The following is a 22281-nucleotide window of genomic DNA, read 5'->3' as shown; positions in this document are numbered from 1 at the left end:
GGAATCGAACTCATGCGGAAGTGGCTTAGTTTCTTAGTGCAGTGCTTTAACCCGCTGCGCCACCAGGGAGAGCCAACACTGTATTTTTTTAAAGATTTATTTTTATTTATTTGTGCATACAGAGCTGGGGTACAGGCCAGAGGCTCAGGGGCGGAGAGAGGCTTCACCAGAGAGACAGAGTGGGGAACAGAACAGGCAGATCGACGAAGTACACTGCTGAGGGGAGCAGCGGGTGGGTCAGGAAAGCAGGAAAGATCTGCCACACTATGTGGTCACCTCCGGGGCAGACAGGAATCGAACTCATGTGGAAGTGGCTTTAGATTCTCAGTGCTGTGCTTTAACCCACTGTGTCTCCCACTGCGCCTCCAGGGAGGGCCCAGGAATCTATCTTTTAATTGCAGTCTACCTTTAGAGTGAGATTTTTTTTATTCTTAACCATTTCTCCACAAAGAAAGGTTGGATTAAACTAAAAAAAAAAATACAACTTTGAGCACATAATTCTTTCCACTGACTCTAAGGAAAAATATGCTGATTGAATTTTTTCTCTTTCTCAGGCTGTCTTGATTGACATGGAGGAAGGGGTAGTAAATGAAATTCTGCAGGGTCCATTGAGAGATGTGTTTGATCACAAGCAACTCATCACTGATATTTCTGGCTCAGGGAATAATTGGTGAGAATATGCTAAATGTAAAAATTGAATATCATCTTAAAGAAATGAACAGTCTTTCTCTCATTCTAATAGATTCTGCCAACATGGAAGATGTTAACTGCCATACCTAATTCTAGACCTTTCAGCCCATCATCTTTTCCTTGATAAATAATAGTTGTTCATGATGCTTGGAAGCCTCCTGTATCCATTTTTCCATTTTAAAGAGAAAAGTGAATCATGAAAAATTGATTCACTAAGTTTCTCTTTGTAAATTGAATCTTATATACTACCACCTAAATTTCAAGCATCTTTATAAACTGTTTTCTGAAAGTTTTAAGTGTCTTTATAAGCAATTTTCTGATATGTATTATTCAATGTTATCAAGTTCCTCATTTGGTTATATTACATAGAATGGATGTAGAGATGCAAGCCAGGCCAGTGTTTCAGGATTCAGGTGCAGCCCAGTGCTTTGTTTGACCCTTAAATATATAATTATTTCTTTTAGTGAGGAGAAAGCTCCAACAATGATTAAAATTTTTCATTAAGACTTCTTTAAAAATTAGATCTGTCCTTGTGATTTGTAAATAGTTAGTAGCTAGTCCCTCAGGTTGCTACTGTGTTAGGATATATAATTTTACTGAAGCGTGAATTTGAATCTTTTGTTCTGGGAGACTTAGTTAGGGAGAATCAGTCACTTAATAAGTAAGCCCAACTCTTCACCAAAGTGGTCTTTCTGTAATTGTTTTGTAACTTATTCTGTAACTATTAAGTTACATCTGATTGAATATTGTGGGGGTATCATTCATATTTTTTTTTAAGATTTATTTATTTATGCATATAGAACTGGGATACAAGCCAGAGGTGCATGAGCCGTGAGAAGATTCACCAGAGACAGAGTGGGGAGAAGAACAGGTTGACTGATGAAGTACACTGCTAAGGGGAGCAATGGGCGGGTCAGGAGAGATCTGCCACACAATGTGGATCACCTCCGGGGCTGGGGATCGACTGAAATGACTTTAGCTTCTTAGTGCTGTGCTTTAACATGCTGGCCACCAGGGAGGGCCCAGCATTCATAATTTTTTAATTCAGAATAGTGAAACTTACAAATTTGGGCAGTCAAAAAGGCTTGCAGAACCTCGACTATGTTTTCTACCATGTGCCATTTCATGTAGTAATATCATGATGTAACCAGCGTTTTTCTCATTCTTCAAAGCAGATTAATTTAAAATTTTACTTTTTAATGTCTTTCTAGTTGAGCCTAGTCTTGTTAATATGTAAAATTCACTACAGTCACAATTTACATTAAGGAGAATGAGAAAGAAAATATGAGATATCTAAAATCTGAGTTTGTTCAATTATACCTTAAGAGAAAAACGAGAGGATGTTTAGAAAACTATAATATCCACTAATAATAAAGCTATCTTATCAGGGAATTTGAGGACTATAAGTATATAGTGTTTGTTAAATTTCTCTTATATTGATATGAAACAAGAATTTACTTAAATAGTAAAAAAAATTTCAAGATTTTCAAAGATCTTTTTATTTATAGACATAATAAAATAAAAAAATACAAAAATATTTTAATTTGTTTTTTTATTTTCAGGGCTGTGGGTCACAAGATTTTTGGCAGTCTTTATCAAGAACAGATTTTAGAGAAAGTCAGGAAGTCGGCGGAGCACTGTGATTGTTTGCAGTGCTTTTTTATAATACATTCCATGGGAGGAGGTAAAGTTATATACTCATGTGCCTGTCACATTATGATAGTGTGAGTGGGAATTCATTTTACAAACACAAGTCTTGTTTTCAGTTCTACACATAGTAAAGATAAAATTGTTAAGGATGTATACGTGCTTATGAATGTAGCTAACAGATTTTGATGTTAAATTTTTGTCAAATGTGTCACTACCCAATTTTTATTTCAATTCTTTTAAAACTCAGTAAAATCTGATATGACTATATGTATCTTGTACATTAGTTTCAGTTTCTACAATTTCCAGTTACTTTTCAGTGTATATGAACTTTTTGGGTGTGCTGACTCTTAAAGAGTTTACCTGTGCACTCTGTACGCTAACTAAGGCTAAGTGTTTCTGCCATGTTCACATATAAGTGTCTTTTCCTGAACCACTTGCAAACCTTTCTTCGTCTCAGGTAAGAGAAAAAAGTAAAATAAATTCTTTAGTCAGCTCCGTTAAATCACTCCTTACATGATAATGAATCACCTTGACCTAGAATAGAATAATTGATCTGCATTGCTTTTTGTGCTCAAGGAAGCCTATACCTTGCAAGTGAAGTATTTGCATCCCTGTTCCATTAACTGGAAACAGTTGATAATTTATTAATTTCAAAACAAAGTGGGCAATTTTTTTTTCTCAAAGCTCTGGAATTAAGATTTTATATTCAACAGGTTATATACAATTGACTATATTACATATATATAATTAAGTATAATATTTTAAAATTAAAGTTAACAATTTCTGTGTAACCAGGCCTTTAGAAGATCATAATCCCTAAATTCAGATGTAAGTTTTCCACTAGTATAAGTTTTGAGTAAGTTTTCAAAAGAAAACATTTTGATTTATAGTTCATTATGTATTTTTTTTAAATCTGTTAAGCATTGAAGAATATACTTTGTTCATAATGAACTGGAAATGGCAAAAATCATTTAAATACTGAAAGTTAAAAGGGCCTCCCTAGTTAAGTCTCTCTCTTCACAAGTAATCAAGTCATCAGGGATTTGGGATTTTTTTATGTCTACTCTACCAGATATTTTCTAGGCCTATAAATGAAATATTGCAATACATGTTATTTTATCTTTTTACTACTTCGTATCTTTACAAAATGTCTTTCAGTATCAGTTGTCTCATAAAATTCATTCATTTGGATGAGTGAATTTTTTAAAACCAGTTTTTCATTGATAGATGTTTTATGTTTGAAAGTTTGTAAATTCAATGTATGCATGCTTTATTTTAAACAATTTTAACTCTGTTGAAGTTGCTTGATGTCATGAATACTGTTCTTCTTCATATAAAATTTCATATTTACCATATCAAAGATGTTTATTTGAAGTGCTTAACATCAGGTGTAAAGTAAATACCATCTTTTTTTTTTTTTAAAGATTTATTTATTTGTGCATACAGAATTGGGGTACAGGCCAGAGGCTCAGGGGCGGTGAGAGGCTTCACCAGAGACAGAGTGGGAAGCAGAACAGGCAGATGGACGAAGTACACTGCTGAGGGGAGCAGCGGGAGGGTCAGGAGAGGTCTGCCACACCATGTGGTCCCCTCCAGGGCAGGCGGGAATCAAACACATGAGGAAGCGGCTTTAGATTCTCAGTGCTGTGCTTTAACCCGCTGCGCCACCAGGGAGGGCCAGTAAATACCATCTTAGTTAAACTTTTCACTTTGTTCTTTTGCTATCATATGCATATAACTTAAAGATCAAAATAGTAAATGTCACAGAAAGTGTCTCCAACCTTGTGGTCAGAGATAAATAAACTCTAACTTCCTTACAATTATATTTTGAGTCATTTATGCTATTTTCTCTTTATATTTTAATCCTTAGGAACAGGCTCTGGGCTTGGAACATTTCTTTTAAAGGTGCTTGAAGATGAATTCCCAGAAGTATACAGATTTGTGACTTCAGTGTATCCCTCTAGTGAGGATGATGTCATAACCTCACCTTATAATAGCATGTTGGCAATGAAGGAACTTAATGAACACGCAGACTGTGTGTTGCCCATTGATAACCAAGTAAGAAAAGATATTTAATTTATGCACATATTTCATATACATTTAGTTCTATACACTTATGTGTTTATCTGAGTCTTCTAATATAGCCTTCCCATTTAAGAGAGAAAAAAAGTTTAAATTGTTTTTCTTTCTGTTCTTTCATTCCTGCTAAAATATCAGCTATGCTCACACTTACTAGCTTCTCTCCCAATATTTTTTCCTTAAAAGTCTTTATTTGACATCGTTAGCAAAATTGACCTCATGGTGAATTCTGGAAAGTTAGGTACAACTATAAAGCCAAAGAGTGTGGTTACTTCAAGTGCTGGGGTGCTTAAAAGGGGGCAGGAGAAGCCCTTTGATGCAATGAACAACATCGTGGCAAATTTGCTGCTCAACCTAACAAGGTAAGCCTAGTGATAGTCTACCTGATGGCAGTTTAACAGCATCATACACTTAGATATGGTTTTCATTAGCATTTTTGTGATAGCATTTTTATAGTCAATCTTTTGTTTTTAGCTTATTTTGACTTATGTTTTTGGACTTATGTTATAGTCTAGAATTTTCACTTCTATCACTCCAAAGCACCATTTTGCCCAAGTACATCCCGGGGAATATTAATAGGTTTTAAATGATAAGAGATTTTGTGGTAAATACTCTTGAAAACCACTTTGTTAGGCAAAAATACATTTTATGTTATGGAATGTGTCCATCTTTTAAACCAGCTAATCTGTACCTGTTCCAAACATTTCCTTGACTTTGTGCTAAAAGATTGTTTTTGCTATTGTTGTATTCCAAATTATAGAACATATTAAGCAGACTCTTGAGGAATTTAGTATGTTTTATTAAAAAATAAAATCATTAATCTATATATACTTAATACAAAGTCTGTTTTAAGTAAGATATTTTTATATGTGTAATGAGGAAGTATAATAGTATTTTAGTTGCTCTTCAGATAAAAGTACCCAAAAATAAGAATTGCTATAAATGTGTCTTCTGTTTTAGTTTGATTACACATGGTGTTGATGCTACTAAATTTCACTGTTGCTAAGCATATACTCTACTAAAGAGCAGTATGCAAGGTTTAAGAAAATACCTGCTACAAATGATATAATTTAAAAATTAATTTTCCTGCTCTTTTAATTTTTTTTTTTAGCTCATCAAGGTTTGAAGGATCACTTAATATGGACCTTAATGAAATCAGCATGAATTTAGTTCCTTTTCCTCAACTTCATTATCTGGTATCAAGCCTAACACCTCTGTATACACTGACAGATGTTAGCATTCCTCCTCGAAGGTATAATGTGGTAACTGTATTCTAATATCCTGAGAACTTGAATTACTTTTAAAAGAAAAGTTCTTCATATCATTTCCTTTGTGAGAAGTGTGTAAGATACAACTATACACTGTTTTCTATTATATGAATGCTTTGTTTCGAAATTACTGTTTTTAGAAATGTTAGTATTAATCTATCAAATGTAATAACTAAATGTTTAGGCTTAAATTAACAAAGATATAATTTTCATTGAAAAGCTTTTTAAGTCTGACAAACCGTAGGACCTTGAGCAGGTGACTTAAATTCCCTGTAGCTTATTTATAAAATAAATACAGCTTATCTCTAGATATATCTGTAGATATACTCTACAGACTTGTGGGGTATAATAAATAAGTGTATGCTTTAAAATTCTTGTCACAATAGGTAGCATATTGTGGTTTCTGTAGCTGTTCCCCACAGTATACATATGTGAGATTTAAGACCCTCTTAGGGGCCAAGGTGAATATATTGTTGATAAAACCTGGTCAGTTACTTTTATCTTCCTTCCTGTAATGGAAAGATTAAAAGATTTTAAAAAAGTTAACTCTCTCAGTAAAAGACTTCCTTTTCAGGAATACTATCACAGAGTTTTATAAGAGAGCCTAACATTGTCTTTGATAGATTTTTTATAGTATGTCTTAGAGAAACGTAGTAATCATCATAATATATAGTTTTAGTTGTGTTAGGTCTGATATTATGAAGTAGGTAAGCATAGCAAACTAAGCAATAATGACTTACGCTTCAGTAGCCAGCTCACAAATACTGTAGCTGATATTTGATAGCTATTTGAAATCACCAGCTTATTGCAGAAGCTTTTTACTCTAAAAAACAAAAATAGGTATATATTTCATTCCTCTCATTTTTCATCAAGCTTATCTGGGATTATGAAATCTGATATTAGAAGATATTTGTGTGATTTATCTAGAAAGGACTATCTTTTGACTTACAAGTTATACATAGTATAAACATACAGTGTTTTTCTAGTATAAACAGTGACTCTTCCATTGTTCTAGGTTAGATCAGATGTTTTCAGATGCCTTTAGTAAAGATTACCAACTCATTCGGGCCGATCCCAAGCATAATCTCTATCTTGCCTGTGCCTTGATGGTTAGAGGAAATGTACAGATTTCAGATCTTCGCAGAAATATTGAAAGGTTTGATTTTATATTTTCAAGATAATTTATTATGTGTACCACTTTGGACAAGATATTTTTTATGTGTACCACTTTGGACAGTGTAGAATAGTAGGTAAGACTGCCTTTCTTCAAATTCTAGCATTGTCACTTAATGAGTGTGACCTTGAACGTGCAACATTACCTCTTAGAGCCTTAATTTCCTCAAATGTAAAATAATAATAGTAGTATAAAGTTGTTATTCATGAATATTAAGGGATACATGAGATGTTTTACTTTATTACTATTTATTGCTACCACCATTATTCCCACTACACTACTGAGTTTATTTTACTATTTATTGATAATCTATTTTTAGAAAAACTGCTCTACTGAATTACAAAGAAAGGAAAAGAATAACAGTCTGTTTTTTCTCATCCCCAGATATCTAAATGTGTTTCTAGCTTTTGAATCTGTTCCTTCAATGTTAGAATTCACTGTCAAAACATGCCCTAGTACTGCTAAGAGTTAAAAAACAGATCTGTTACATTATAAAGTAAGCAATTAGAATGGTACCATCAGTAAAGTCCTCATTTAACTAATGTGGGTTACCATAATATGGGAGACGTATTTAATACCTTAACTCTTTGAGTTTTTGTATTTCAGATTAAAACCTTCTCTACAGTTTGTCTCCTGGAATCAAGAAGGCTGGAAGACTAGCCTGTGTTCTGTTCCTCCTGTAGGCCATTCTCATTCATTATTAGCTTTAGCAAATAACACATGTGTGAAGCCTACCTTCATGGAACTGAGAGAGAGATTCATGAGGCTTTATAAGAAAAAGGTAAGTATTAGTACCAGACTGACTGCTTACTTTGCTATTGAAAATGTATTCTCAAGAATTACAATGTTAGGCCTCCCTCGTGATACAAAGGGTTAAAGTCTTAGTGCTATCAAACTACCATCAGCCACTGCAGCATGAGTTCCACGCCTGGCCAGGGGCTACCCACGTGGTGCAGAGGACCTCTCCTGTCTGCTGCTCCCCTCAGCAGTGTTTTTCTTTAGATCTGCCTATTCTGCTCCCTACTGTGTGTCTGATGAATCTTCTCACCTCTCTGCACCTCTGGCCTAGAACCCAGTTCTTTTATGCATAAATAAGTAAAGTAAATCTTTAAAAACAGAAATAATCTTGTCCACTATATTCGTTGTACTTATAACATGACAGACTTAGACTGTTGTTACACTAAGAAGTCTCATGAGTTTATATTTTTAGACAAAATACTCAGTGTTACAAAGAATTATCACTTTAATAAAAATGTTGGGCCCTCCCTGGTGGCGCGGCGGGTTAAAGCACAGCACTAAGAAGCTAAAGCCACTTCCGCATGAGTTCGATTCCCGCCTGCCCCGAAGGTGACCACATGGCGAGGCAGACCTCTCCTGACCCGCCCACTGCTCCCCTCAGCAGTGTACTTCGTGGATCTGCCTGTTCTGCACCCCACTCTGTCTCTGGTGAATCCTCTCACCCTCTGCATCTCTGACCTGTACCCCAGTTCTGTACTAATAAATAAATAAATCTTTTAAAAAAAAATGCTTATATTAGAATAGTTATGTATTGAAATTCCTGAAATGCTGTCTCTCTCTTTTTTTTAATAGGCTCACCTTCATCACTATCTACAAGTTGAAGGAATGGAGGAAAGCTGTTTTACAGAAGCTGTGTCATCTTTATCAGCTCTCATACAGGAATATAACCATCTGGATGCCACCAAAAACATGCCTGTTCAAGGTGTACCTAGACTAAGCATAGCTGTGTAAAAAGAAAACATATTTATAATAATAGATAGTTTTCACTTTTTCTTAATTTTATGTTTTTGGTCACCTTATTATCAAAAAGTACTTTTGTCTCAGAGTGTTTTCCATTTAATCACAATTTGTCCAAGATATCAGTATGTGAAATTAGAAGTCATAATACCTCAGTTTCAAACATCTCTCATCAGAAAAGTCACTTTTTCTAAAATTAAAAGAATGGAGTTCTTCAACATTTTATTTATAGTATATTTAAGCATTTATACAATAATAATTATGTCTTCAATAAAAATCTTGTACAGATATATTTTTATATTGGTTTATAATTTATGTTTTCATATTCTGTTTAAATTCTGCTACTCTTCAAATACTGGGAGTAGAGAGACCAATATAAATATTTCCATGTACTATCCACTAACTTCAGGGATAGGTGACTTGTTAAGGAAGTTTTGTTTCTTCTTTGGATGATGATTTATTTACACTCAAATCACAATTTACATGTATTTTAACATGTATTAATTTATTTTTAAATGTAATGCTTTTTAATCAAACCAGTTGATTTTATAATAAATGTTCATATTTTAAGCAGTGTTACTTGTTATCATTGTTTTGTTTGTCACCATTTATATAACTGAATAGTACCTTACTAAGCTTGCTGTCTTCTTCCAAACTTCACAATAAAAGGCTTGAAAGGCCCTCCCTGGTGGCGCAGCGGGTTAAAGCACATAACTGAGAAGCTAAAGCCACTTCCGCATGAGTTTGATTCCCGCCTGCCCCAGAGGTGACCACATGGTGTGGCAGTCCTCTCCTGACCCGCCCGCTGCTCCCCTCAGCAGTGTACTTGGTTGTTCTGCCTGTTCTGCTCCCCACTCTGTCTCTGGTGAAGCCTCTCGCCGCCCCTAGCCTCTGGCCTGTACCCCAGTTCTGTATGCACAAATAAATCTTAAAAAAAAAAAAAAAAAAGGCTTGAAAAACTGAAAGTGTTCCAGATACTATAATTGACATTGCTAATCTGTAATTACAATGTCAAATCTACAGGTTGAATAATCATTTAAGGAAGTAATTTTTTGGAACAATTTATTTTCAAGCCAAAATAATCTATTGCATGCTTTCTTTAGTATTATATTTTTAGGTTTTTTGTGTTTTTTTTGTTGTTGTTGTTTTTTTCATTTTCAATGTAAGGGCACTGCTCTTGGTCTTTTGTATCTTGACAGTTGAATTTTTTTTATAATATTGGTATAAAAAAATTAGGTTATAGTTATTAATGTTTAGAGAGGTTCCATGGAGAAATCTTAAATTGATATTCAGGATAAGGGAATGTAAATTATAGTTTGTTCTTGTTCCTATTCAGGAATTAATCCAGTATCTTGTTCACCCTGTATTGATTATCATGTGATAGGAGCCTAGCTGTGTTGTCAAAATATAAATTTTATTATCCTTTTAATACATTTCCAACAAACTGTTCCAGATTATTTTATAGGATAAAATGTTTTCTCATATATTTTGTAATTTTTCCATTTTATTAGGAATAGATGGATGGAGCCAAGTGTCCAATTCAGAATATTAGGATATTTTTAAAGTAAGTAAAATATTAAGGTTTCATGTATTTTAAACAGAACCTTTTTTTTTTTTTTTAAAGCTTCCAGTGCCTTACATATAATCATCAAAGAATAGCTAGGCATTAATACTTTGCTTCAAACCAAAAAGGTAAATTTGCCATTACAACCATTCTAATTTTTAGATGTAATGACTTCACTGGCTGATTACTTCTCCCAGGAGCTTGGTTTATAGAATCTGGAGCTCAGAAAATAAATCTTCTGGATCTCTACAGTTTCTCTGGCATACACAAGAAATAATCCATAGCATCTTCCATTTAAATGATTCTTCATTTGGGCAATCAAATTGAATGGTTATCATTCTAGACTTATTAGGAACACAACATCTATTATCCAAACATATTCCGCAGAAAGTAGGTTTGTAACTCTGAGTACTTGAACATCCAGAAAAGACAAATTTTTCAGATTTGAAGAGTTGAAAAGTAGGTTGGCATGTTTTTCCTTTGGGGATCTGAAAAGATAAGTAACATTAAAAAGCAATTTTTTAAACTTTATCAGTATTTAAAAAAGTCATACTATGTAGAATAAAATACAAACATATTATTTCTAAAGCATTAATAGTTGCTATTTAGTGACTTTAAGACACTGTTTTCTACTTTTAAAAACTTATCTTGGGGTCATCCCTGGTAGTGCAATGGGTTAAGGCACAGCACTAAGAAGCTGGCTGCAGCCACTGCAGCATAAGTTCAATCCCTGGCCAGGGAGTTGGCCTCATGGCGCAGCAGACTTCTCCTGTCTCGCCCACTGCTCCCCTCAGCAGTGTACTTTGCCTGCCTGTTCTGCTCCCCATCCTGTCTCTAGTGAATCCTCCCACCGTCCCTGTACCTCTGGCCTGTACCCCAGTTCTGTATGCATAAATAAATAAATCTAAAACTAAATAACATCTCACTAGAGGTCTGTCCACCCTATTCTTGCTCCAACATATTAAAGGAAACATCAAAATTTTTTTGTTTACCCTTTGATCACTTCCATAATCAGAATTTCTGTTTTAGCTTAATGTCAAGGGCCAGGTATTACTAAATGTTTACCTAAGACAGCAAATTCTCTTAACACAGCTCAGACAGTAGATGGATACATGAAAAAAATCTTAATCCATTTAAAGTTTGTCAACTTTTCAATATGATCAGAAAATAACTTGAGGTTCAAAAGGGTTTATAGCATTTCTGAAAATTACTCAAGACCACTTTATTTTGTCTAATTCTAGAGAAAGGAACAGCTCTATACCAAGCAACCAGAGTACTTTATCATACTTTTTACAGGTGTGCTTTCTAAACACAGCTTCTTGGAATTGGTAGCATGTCCTTTCCAAGTTGATGCTATATATAAAAGATAAGAACTTCTCTGATATGTCTGTTTCTGTGACCATTATAACCAAAACATTTTTCATTGCTTTGATTCCACTACATAAATTATTATTTTTTAGAAAAGTTAAAATCTGAGAAAAATCTACCTTTAAAAAGCAATGTACCTGTGTGGGGGGGCTCCACAAGTCAGGCTGATCAAGACACATACTACTAAGAGTATCTAGAATCAACAATCAGTACCGCTGGGTAAAAATTTCCCCATGAAATGCAGTTAGGTTAATATCTGCTTTCCTCAGAGATAGTTTCACTTTAGTAGTTACACTGATGTGATTTTATAAGAATCAAACCTTCAAAACACACACAGACACTCTCTTCAGGAGTCTCTTCATATTGTATTATAATGAAGTTAAATCTAATCAAACTTTACCTTTACTGTCTTTGATATACTACTATCACAAGGTTGAATATAGCACAGTCTTTTCTCTTTTCTCATTTCACAGTTGCTATTTTCATTGGTTACCCTACTAGATATTCCCATGCCACAGGTTCTGGAGCAAGGAGTCCACTTTGTTGCTTGCACAAGACATTTTCTTTTCCAAGCAAGTGGGAGATTCCTATAAGCTGAAATAAAGGAAGAAAGTACATATGCATGCATGCTTATATACTTTGTAAATAGAAATTTTTTTAATCCTTTTCAGTTAATAGCTAAAAGATCTAAACCTTTATATTCTGTAACTCAGAAAAAGTTTTGTGGTCTAATTCAACATTCTCTTTTCCCTACTTGCCATATTGTCTTTTGATCACATTTTGAAGTCCAGTTTCATAAAAATCAAATACTTTATCTTTGAAAAGCTAAGTAGATTTGCCCATTTTCTTTTTTTCTACATATGCCATTTTCTTAGTACCTAATTTAAACTTACATCCTTATGGATATCTGCATTTTCTCTCTTTTTTGCCTCATGTTTATTATTTCATTGAAGTGGATGTTAGTAGGATTAGGGAATTCAAGATACTAATCGGAACAATGTGGCCTAAATGTAAAATGGCATAGTATGTTAAGTATGTAAAATATGGAAGTTATATTTGAAAATCAGACTATCAATGAGATCAGTCATTCCTCCTAACTTACTTTGAGTCTTTTAAGAAATTCTCTATCTTATACTGTACTAAATTAAATAATCATAATATGCCATGACAAATGTTTAATATATTTTATTCACTGAGCTTTTTATAATTGACCACCTCTCTTATTACTCATAGACATGAGATGGATGGATGGATGGATGGATGGATAGGTGGATGCATGAATGGATGGCTGTATGGATACAAGGCTGAAGAGCAGTCAATGGAGCCTCTCTACTGCCTACTATTTAAAAGGAATAGGAGGGAAAGAGGATGAGTAATATAAGGAGAACATAATAATCCCACCGCCATTAGGAGAACATAATAATCCCATTGCAATTAGTAAGCCATTAGGAGCTTTCAGTCCTGTTCAAGAGTCAGTCATGTCCTGGTTCATTTTAAGCTAACTACCCATTGGTTTATTTTCTCAAAGCATTTCTTTAAAGTTAACATGCATCCCAAAATGAATGCTAAGGTGTTTTGAGCCTGCAGTTGAATATAACAAAATTCTGGCAACCTTAATTCAAAATACTCAATTATAACTAAAAAACTCCCCATCCCCGCAAAAATAAAATAAAATTTCATTCTTGGTAGGAAATACCGGTTATCTTGAAGTATGTGCTATCTTTGAATAAAATACTTTGATATGTCTTCACTCTTATCACAGGAGGATTTTGTAATTGCACATAGAACTAAAAAGAGGAAGCAGAAACATGAAGATACCTGGAAGGAAGACAACAGTTTAAAGACCTCAATGCAGGAAGCAGATTAAAAGCCTGGCTTGCATCTGCAATAAATAAAGGTAAGTTAGATTATTGCATTACAAGTTACTCCACAAAGCCAAGAGTTGCAGTTCAGAAATTTGTTTAACATTCATTAAAAAGCAAGAAAGCTAGAATAGCTTTTAAATAATGTAAAAATTTAGTGTTTGGTGAGCATTGAGAAAAGCTTGGGGCATTATGTCATTGCATGCTTCATATTGACAAAGCAAAAACTAGATTCCAACCGCAGGTTGTCTGTCCACAGGTCAACTAAGTTTATAAATTACGGTCATAACTATTAAGTGTATGTTTGTCACTGTGCTTAGCTTTGAAAACCAAACTCCTGTTTGGACCCATAGTATAGTTTCATAGTTGAGCAAAAAAGAGACATTAAAGTGAAAGTATACCTCCTTTGAGACCTATTTAGGCCTAATCTCAAAAGAGATAATGGAGAGACTTTCTTTTGTAGCCAAGCACTGACCACCAAGAATGATCATCTGACACCTCTCACAACCAAGTTCCAAGTGAGTCCACTAAAACTACTCTAACTCCATTGATGCAATCAAACTGAGCTTGATCCAGAGCCTTTAGTTGTACAAAATTGTTCATCTTAAGTATCTCACTAGGAAGGTTCCTGCATGGGACTAAGAGTCACTCAGATCCAATGTAGAAAACCATCATTCATAATGTCAAGCTTTTAGCTGAATAGTTATGTGTGGTAAATGCCAACTGCTCCTGTATGTTTTGAAAAAATAACTCTTTTGCCTTATGATTTCAGAAGTTTTAGGACATTATTTGTTTCACACTGTTAAAGAACTATGTATGGTAAATGCAAATTCAGTACAACCTATTGCATTGTTTTCAAATTCACTGACATAATTAATAGTCCCTGGGGATATTTCATTCATTGAGTTAGTTTTTTAAGTATCTAAAACTCATTTCTCTGATCAAGTATACATACATATATGCTATATACCCACATAATTAAGTGAGCTTATATTAACATTCTATAATCTATGATAGCTTTTATTCACCAAGCTCTAACCTTCAAGAAAAATTCATTTTTGATTTCTGGATGAAAATACAGACAGGTGACTAAGAACAGTATTGCCCCTTTTGAGCCCATTTTTTCCTATGCTTTTACTTCCCGATGTTTTTTTTCAGCTCCTGCCTCTAAGCATTTAAAGTGTAGGAAACTCTTCAGATTACTGTCTCTAGCATTTAAGTAAATTGCTAACTTTGAGCAGAGCTGAATAGGAGACTCATGAATAAATTGGTGCTAATTATAGGGAGCCAGGTGCTCAAGATTAGTGGAAAAAATTTCATTGCATACACCTGAGTGCATGCACACCTGGCTAGTCTACTTAAAATGCCTGTGTGCATTTGTGTTTATTTAGAGAGAGCTTGGTGATTGTAGAGTTTCAATTTCAAAGTGAGTGAAAGGATTATTTTGGTTCCATAGTTCGGTATTTTTTGAATAATATTTGCAAATTCAAAACTTGCCCTCACATGTTTTTTATTAGTAAGAAATAATTGCCTTTACAAGCTTTTAGAACAGAATGGCTCAGATTTCTTACCCAATGTATGACAAAAGTTTTTCCAGGGAAATGTGAACAGTTTGTAATCAGTTTCCCTGAGAAATTGATTTCAGTGGGAGAAAGCAGAGGTTGTTAAAATTTTAAGAGTTTTCCTGACCTTGCATAGCTTTCAAAAACTAGAATATTTTATTGGAATAGTCTAAAATGTTATAAAGTTCCCTATTCAGATACTAGCATTTATACCTGCCCGAGGCAAAGCCCACTGGCACACTCCAACTCCCTCTCAAACTGGCCACCAGTCAGCGAGTACTCAGTGCCTATGCTACATAAAGGAAAATGGAAGAAAACCACGAAAATCGTATGTGACTCTACTTAATGAGCACCTGGCCTTGTTTTGTAGCTTGTTGAAAGCTGCTGTTGTAATTTTCCCCGGCCACAATTTGATTGATCAGATTTCTTTCCACCTTTGGCCTCGGCACAGTGACTGTCAGCAAGCTTTGGTAGGAACAGAGGAGTGCATCCAATGGCCCCACTCACACAGAGGCAGCGGAACAGGGGATTAGGCTGAAACACTTCACCATTATGATAATGTACTTTGTTGAACTCACATCCCACAGCAACAAGATCTGAAAAGAGAAGAGCACAATAATTCCAAGAAAGTTGTAACTAGAACAGTCTAGACCAATGACAAGCTTTCTCCTTTATAAGTATAGTCTCAATTTCTTGACCCCATCTGGAATTCTTTCTAGGACATCTATAAACAAGTGAAAATGAGCCATGGGGGTTATCAGCTCCAAATGGTCACTTCCAGAATTAAAACCAAGTAATTTTGGAGTAAAAGTAATAATTATTGTGAGGCTATCAATGAGATAAAAGATGGCTTGGTAAGAGAGATGCAACAGTAGGCTAGGAGATTAAATACTTAGGAAGTCAGAATACTAAAGAAATCATTATTTAACTACAATTCTGTTAGGTAATTGGTTATTTGTTGTTGAGAGAATTGAAGAAATCTGCTTTCTTTTGAGGAGTATTCTTGACCTTTTGGATCAGCAGTTCTCAAAGTATAATCCATGGATATCTTAGCAAGAATCTGCAAGATTAAAATCCTTTTCAGAATACTAAGAGATGATTGTCTTTTTTTGCACTAGTCATATAAAAGCATTGATGACTAAAATTGTTGCTGGCACTTTGGCATGAATCAGTTGTCTAGGTTGCCAGTCATTATACTTTGTCATTTACTTATACTTTTTTTTTTTAAAGATGTATTTATTTATGCATACAGAACTGGGATACAGGCCAGAGGTGCAGGGGCTGTGATAGGTTTCACCAGAGACAGAGCAGATAGATTGATGAAGTAGACTGCTGAGAGGAGCAGTGGGCGGACCAGGAGAGGTCTGCCACACCATGTGGGTCACCTCCAGAGTGGGGATTGAGCTCACGCTGAAGTGGCTTTAGCTTGTTAGTGTTGTGCTTTAACCCACTGTGCCACCAAGGAGGGCCCTACTTATACTTTTTTTAAAGCTAGCCTTTTTCCTTAATGTCCTTTATGAAGCAATATAAAATATTGATCTCATTAAATCATAAAATCTTGCACTTTTGGCTCTCTGAGCAGTACCATGATAGCCAGCAAAAATAAGACCTTACAAAAGATGGCCAACAAAGCTAAGAAAATAGTAGATCCATCCTCTAAGATTGATAAGATGTGAAAGCACCAGCACTGTTAAATATAATAAATATTGGGGAAATACTGGTCATGAGAGTTCATAAAACCAGATCATTCTAATGGCCCCAAGGGTCATATTTTGAAGTGACCCCTAGTGATCTGCAGAATGTATTTGCATTTAGAAAATCAAGCTAATTACTGAGGATGTTCAGGGCAAAAAATTGCCCCACTAACTTCTTATGTACAAATCTTACCAATAACAAAATGTGCCCATGGTCAAAATATGCCAGGCCATGACTGAAGTTCATGTTGAAATCAAAACTACCAATGGTTGTTTGCTTCATCTGTCCTACTTTGGCTTTACTAAAACATGCAATAATCAGACTTGGAAGAACTCTCATGGCAGCACCAATAGGCCTGCCAAATCTAGAATATGATGGAAATCATGACCTGGAGGGGCAGAAGAATGATTGAAAGAGGTGGTCAATAAATGAATTTCACACAGCTTCGGAAATGTGTAGAAAAGTCTTGCCAGTCTGTTTATCTGCTCCACGGCATCTTTGTTAGAAAAGAAAAATGCTGAAAGAAATGTCCAAAAAAAAAAAAAAAAGAAATGTCCAAATTGAAATTGGGAAAACTCAGAGTTTCATGATGAAGATGACCATTCTGGAAAAGCTACTGAGAATAAGATATGGTTAAAGTTGGACAAGCTGTTAGATATGAATCAACAATCCAAAAATCTGTTTAAATTTCACTTTTTTAATAGTGACAAGTAAAGTCTTTATGACTTAAACAAATGAAATTATCAAATATATGTCTTTTTAATACTTTGTGTATAACAAAATAGGAAGTATACAGAGAGCATTTCCATATGTATTGTACCAAAGCACAGTAGCTAGCTTGAGGGGAAGCATCTATGCTGTTGGCACCTTGTTGATCAAACAAGGTTCTTTTGTAGTGGGAATTTTACTTGAAGAAATTACTGACAGATAAGCCACGGTGATTCAGATGTGGGTATTTAGACATTGTCTTAGCAAGCAACAAAGTGAGCCTGTCACTACAAGGGAAAAAACTGATAATATTTATTTCCCCTGATAGAATTCAAGCTTTCAAACAAACATCAGAATTTTGGAAAACTTCTATTTGCCACAAGATCTTTACAACTACCCAATATGTAGACTTTTCTAATGAGATTTGTATTCATGTGATTTTTAAAAAATATTGCACAATTAAAAATCAACACTTGGAACATCTATGTAACTCATTTTTCCAAATTAACATTTCCAAAGAAGATATGAGAATGTAGCTGTCTTCTGTGAAGTTAGACATTAGCTTAACAGAATGAAATAATTATACTCTACTCACTACATTTTTTTAGGAAAAAGATATTTTCATAAAAACATATATTGTTCCTTATTAATTGCAATGAGTTTCATACTTTAAAGAATTAGTAAATATTTTTAAATTTCTAATCTATTAAATGCTGGTAGAGGTAACTGACATAACTGAAGTTCTTTGGGTCCTCACTAATTTCTAAGGCTAAAGGGGGTCTTCGGACCAAAGAGTTTAAGAACTATGTTCTAGATCATGGATCAGTAAATTTTCCATGTAAAGGTTAAATAGTGGCCTTTACAGAACATTTAGAATCTGTTGCAGCTATTGGATTCTGCTTTGTACAGCAGCTGTAGACTATCTGGAACTAATGGGTGTGTCTGTTTTCCAGTAAAAGTCATTTACAAAAACAGACTGAGTCACATTGGAACCTGGGGCCATAGTTAACCCTAGTTATAGATCTTCCCCCTCCTCCAACCCTGCCTCCTCAAAGCCATGCTTTGTTAAAATCCTAATCACATTTTAAGTAAAATTATCTGTGGAAGAGCTGCCTGACACAACAAGCTTTGACTCTGTAAGTGTGGGGACTGTTATCTTTATTCCCTGTTGTGTCCCCAGCTGCTCACACCATAGTGCCTGGTTTGATAGTGGATGCTCAGTGTTTTTTAGGTTAATGAAACAATTTTTCCCAGCACTGTTTGAGTGTGTGGGGTATTCCGCATGCAAGAGTCAAATAGGTTGTTTTCCCTGATGAATTTTTATAAATAATAGCCAACATTTTCAAGACTATCGCATATCACATGTTATACTCAGTGAGTTTAGTGTCATGATTTCATTTGATTCTCCTAGCAACTTTATAAGAAGTATATGATCTAACTGAAGTTCAGAGAAGATAAACAACTTCATCAAGGCCATTCTCAATAGTTCTGACACGGGTTCAGCTTATTAGCTTTGAACAGCTTTCCACATTCAAAGATGTGCTCCATTTCCATGCTCACAACCAAACTTCTGGCAGAGACTTACCTTCCAAAACACTTAGACTTTTCTGCAGAATCCAGACTGCCCAGCTAAAAGTTTTTACTTTCCCTTAGAAATTTTATTTTATCCTAAATAAGTTGGTCTCCAGAATTATCATGAAGGTGTTATAGGATCTGATGGTCTCCCTCAGTCTCCAGAATTTAGGCCAATCAAACTGAGAGGGACCAAGGGTGGCCCCATCTTTTTGACATATGATACTGCAGTCAAAAGTATGATAACTTGCTGATTAATCAGGAAGGCTGAGATGAAAGCACTATACCTGAACACTAGGTATATAGCCTTATATTTTAAGCAAGATTGTTCTTTCATTATAGAAAGTTCTGAATTCTGATGACTTGTGTCAGTATTAACAAAGTTGCATTTTAAGAAATCAGGCTATATAAATTCACCTGTTTTAATCCTTAAAAGTAAATCCCTGAGAAGAACTGAAAGAGTATCTCAATGCAATAAAAGTAACAGGTTTCTGAGTATGTGTAAATATCTGCTGACTTCACATAGTATCTAATATGATGGAGCCAGACCCACTGATTTATGAAAACTAAACTCACTTCACATTCAGCTGAACTGGGCTGATTATTACAAAATAACAATTGGAGTGTGGTTTAGTGGGCAAGTCCTGTCTAAACTTGGCCTTTTCCAACATATCCAGAAGGCACTTACATGCACACACTCCAGTCTCGTACCGTGGCTGGTCCGCTGAGTAGTCACAGTACAGCCCTTTGTGCGGATCACAGAGGTCGGCTTCATTGCAGATGTCCCCTGGTTGCTTGGCACAGCTTTTACAGCACCCACAGCCGTCCCTCACCATGCTCACCCCAGGAGGGCAACTGGGCTTCCGACGAGGGCATTGGCAGGGCCAGTGGCAAAGCTGTTTACGATGATGTACTTCTGACACTCCAAGCCTTCCTCCAAGTGCCGAGTCTGACAGCCCCATACCCTGTGCCCTGCAGCAGAGCTTCATTTGATAATAAAGGTGATGTCAGAAATGGTTCCTCAAACTTAGATTCAGGGTTTATATAGGTATAGATGATGCCCCTCCAAATTGGGAGACTACATTGTGGTAACAAGGTCTGTCTGCATTTGACATGCTCAGTCTTCCTTAAACTTTCCTTCGCTCAGTCTTCCAAGACCTCCTCCTTTCTCCACCATTGTCACTGATTGTTCCTTCTAAGTTTCTTTGACTGTTTTCTTCGTATCCTTTTTATCTCTAGAGTATCAGTATACCTCATACCTCCCACCCAGATCTCTCTTCTGAACTCAGACTCAAACTCCTGCTTAATAGATCTCCACTTAGGTATTTGGTAGCAACTATATAGTATGACCAAAAAGCAAACTCCCAATTTTCCCCTCCTCTTCTGCACTTCTATGTGAGCAAATACCAGTTTTATTTTTCCGAAATGCCTAGGAGTCAGGTCATTATTGACACACCCCTCACATTTTATATCCAATCCTTTCAGTAAGTTCTGCTGCTTACATCTTTAAAATATACCTAGTCGAATAATTTCTTAATATCCCCACTGCTACCACAGTGATCTGAGCCATCATTTTTCACCTAGAAGATTATAATAGTATCTTTGTTTCCCTTTATCCTCTGTATTCTCCATTCAGCATCCAGAGTGGATCTTTAAAAAAAATAAATAATAAATTAAAAATGGGTGGAATTACATTAAGCTAAAAGTACATTAAGCTTCTTCATATCAAAGGGGAAAAAAATGAAGTCAACATATGAAATAGGAGAAAATATTTATAAGCCATGTATGTAGCAAGGGGTCAACTTCTAAAATATATCAGGAACTTTTACAACTGAATGACCAAAAACCAGGCCAAGAACTTGAATAGACATTTCTCCAAAGAAGACATACAGAGACTGAACAGCCATGTGAAAAGGTGCTCAACACCACTAGCCATCAAGAAAATGCAAATCAAAACCACAGTGAGGTAGTATCTCACTGTGTTAAAATAACCTATGGAAAAAACAAAGATAACAAGTGTTGGTACAGAAAAGAAGAAAAGAGAAACCTGGCATACTGTGGATGGGGATGTAGACTGATCAGTCACCATGGAAAACAGTTGCTGAAAAAAATTAAAAATAAAACTATAATATGATCCAGCAATTTCACTTCTGGTTACTTAGCTAAATGAATTCAAATCATGATCCCAAAGAAAGACCTGCATTCCCATGTTCACACAGCATTTTTAGCAACAGCCAAGATGTTGAGATATCCTAAATAGTCACTCATGGAAGCAGAGAGGAGGATGGTGGTTGGTAGGGGAAGGGGGAAGGGGGGTGATAATCAAAGGGTATTATGCTGTGATAAGAAATAACATTTTTGATCATTCAATAATGGATCATAATTTCCTTATTCATTCAGATGACTGAGATATATATTCATGATAAATACTTGGTCTTCATTTACAGTCCTGGCTCACAGCTCTCCTTAAATTACTTAATTCCATCTGCTCCCTCCCCTCCTCCAATACTACAGGTTCTCCAAAGTTTGGAACTAGGCAATTAAGAATCAATACAGGTTCACCAGTTGTTACTGATCTACCACTTTGGTGGAGAATATTGTAATGGGGAAAGAGATATATGTGTGATTAATCGCTGTATCTTTCTCTCAGTATGTAGTCCCAAAACTTTCTCTGAAAGAAACTTAAAAAAAAAAAAAAATAGGAGGAAGGGGAATTGGAGAAAGAATAAGAACAAGATACCCAGAGACAATACTGAAAGAAAAAATGGCCAGCTCGGCATTCTGTCTCAGGTGAATTATCTTTCTGAAAATGAAAGTGACATTAAAAACATTTACAGATAAACAAAAACTGAGAGAAATCCCTTCTACCAGATCTGCCTCACAAGAAATATCAAAGGAAATTCTTCAATCTGAAAGGAAATTACAATGGATAGTAACTCAGAAATAAACAAAGGAATGAAGAGTCCTAGAAATGGCAAATATACAAATGATTATATTTTCCTCTATTCATGCATATTTTGATTGTTTTCAAAACAAGTATCATCAGAACAGCATAGAAATAATAGGTTTAGACAAATAGAGCTGAGATTAAGGCTAGCTCTGTGGGAATAGATAATTTTCTGACCTTGATTTGATCTTTGGACCTCAGTCCTCTTCTATAAAATGGGATTACTGGGCCCTCCCTGGTGGTGCATGCAACAGGTTAAAGCACGGCACTGAGAAGCTAAAGCCACCTGCCCAGGAGGTGACCACATGGCGCGGCAGACCTCTCCTGACCCACCTGCTGCTCCCCTCAGCAGTGTACTTTGTTGATCTGCCTGTTCTGCTCCCCACT

At 35.3% G+C, this 22281-nt stretch overlaps 2 protein-coding genes across 8 annotated transcripts in view; one reads left to right on the top strand and one right to left on the bottom strand.

The window, feature by feature from the left end:
• TUBE1 (tubulin, epsilon 1) overlaps positions 1–8629 on the top strand; it is a 15082-nt gene extending 6453 nt beyond the window's left edge. For 5 of the 7 annotated variants that reach the window (XM_012721191.1, XM_004673781.2, XM_012721277.1 and 2 more), the window contains 8 exons: positions 555–670; positions 2253–2374; positions 4211–4398; positions 4606–4781; positions 5531–5671; positions 6703–6843; positions 7468–7642; positions 8452–8629. In XM_012721191.1, the coding sequence (XP_012576645.1) occupies positions 555–670; positions 2253–2374; positions 4211–4398; positions 4606–4781; positions 5531–5671; positions 6703–6843; positions 7468–7642; positions 8452–8610 (1218 nt within the window). In that variant the 3' untranslated portion in view covers positions 8611–8629. The remainder of the gene's footprint in view (positions 1–554; positions 671–2252; positions 2375–4210; positions 4399–4605; positions 4782–5530; positions 5672–6702; positions 6844–7467; positions 7643–8451) is intronic. The other 2 variants (XM_012721227.1, XM_012721252.1) reach the window with 2 other exon arrangements.
• Positions 8630–10368: 1739 nt separating this feature from the next.
• Positions 10369–22281, bottom strand: part of WISP3 (WNT1 inducible signaling pathway protein 3) — a 13543-nt gene continuing 1630 nt past the window's right edge. Inside the window, exons 2-5 of the mRNA XM_004673780.1 lie at positions 19636–19930; positions 15326–15568; positions 11949–12142; positions 10369–10668 (exon numbers count right to left, since the gene is read on the bottom strand). Coding sequence (XP_004673837.1) covers positions 10387–10668; positions 11949–12142; positions 15326–15568; positions 19636–19930 — 1014 coding nt within the window. The 3' untranslated portion in view covers positions 10369–10386. The remainder of the gene's footprint in view (positions 10669–11948; positions 12143–15325; positions 15569–19635; positions 19931–22281) is intronic.

The sequence above is a fragment of the Condylura cristata genome, unplaced genomic scaffold (genome assembly GCF_000260355.1).
Source record: "Condylura cristata isolate star-nosed mole 26May11 unplaced genomic scaffold, ConCri1.0 scaffold00001, whole genome shotgun sequence".
Lineage (NCBI taxonomy): Eukaryota > Metazoa > Chordata > Mammalia > Eulipotyphla > Talpidae > Condylura > Condylura cristata.
This window is presented reverse-complemented; position numbering and strand designations above follow the sequence as displayed.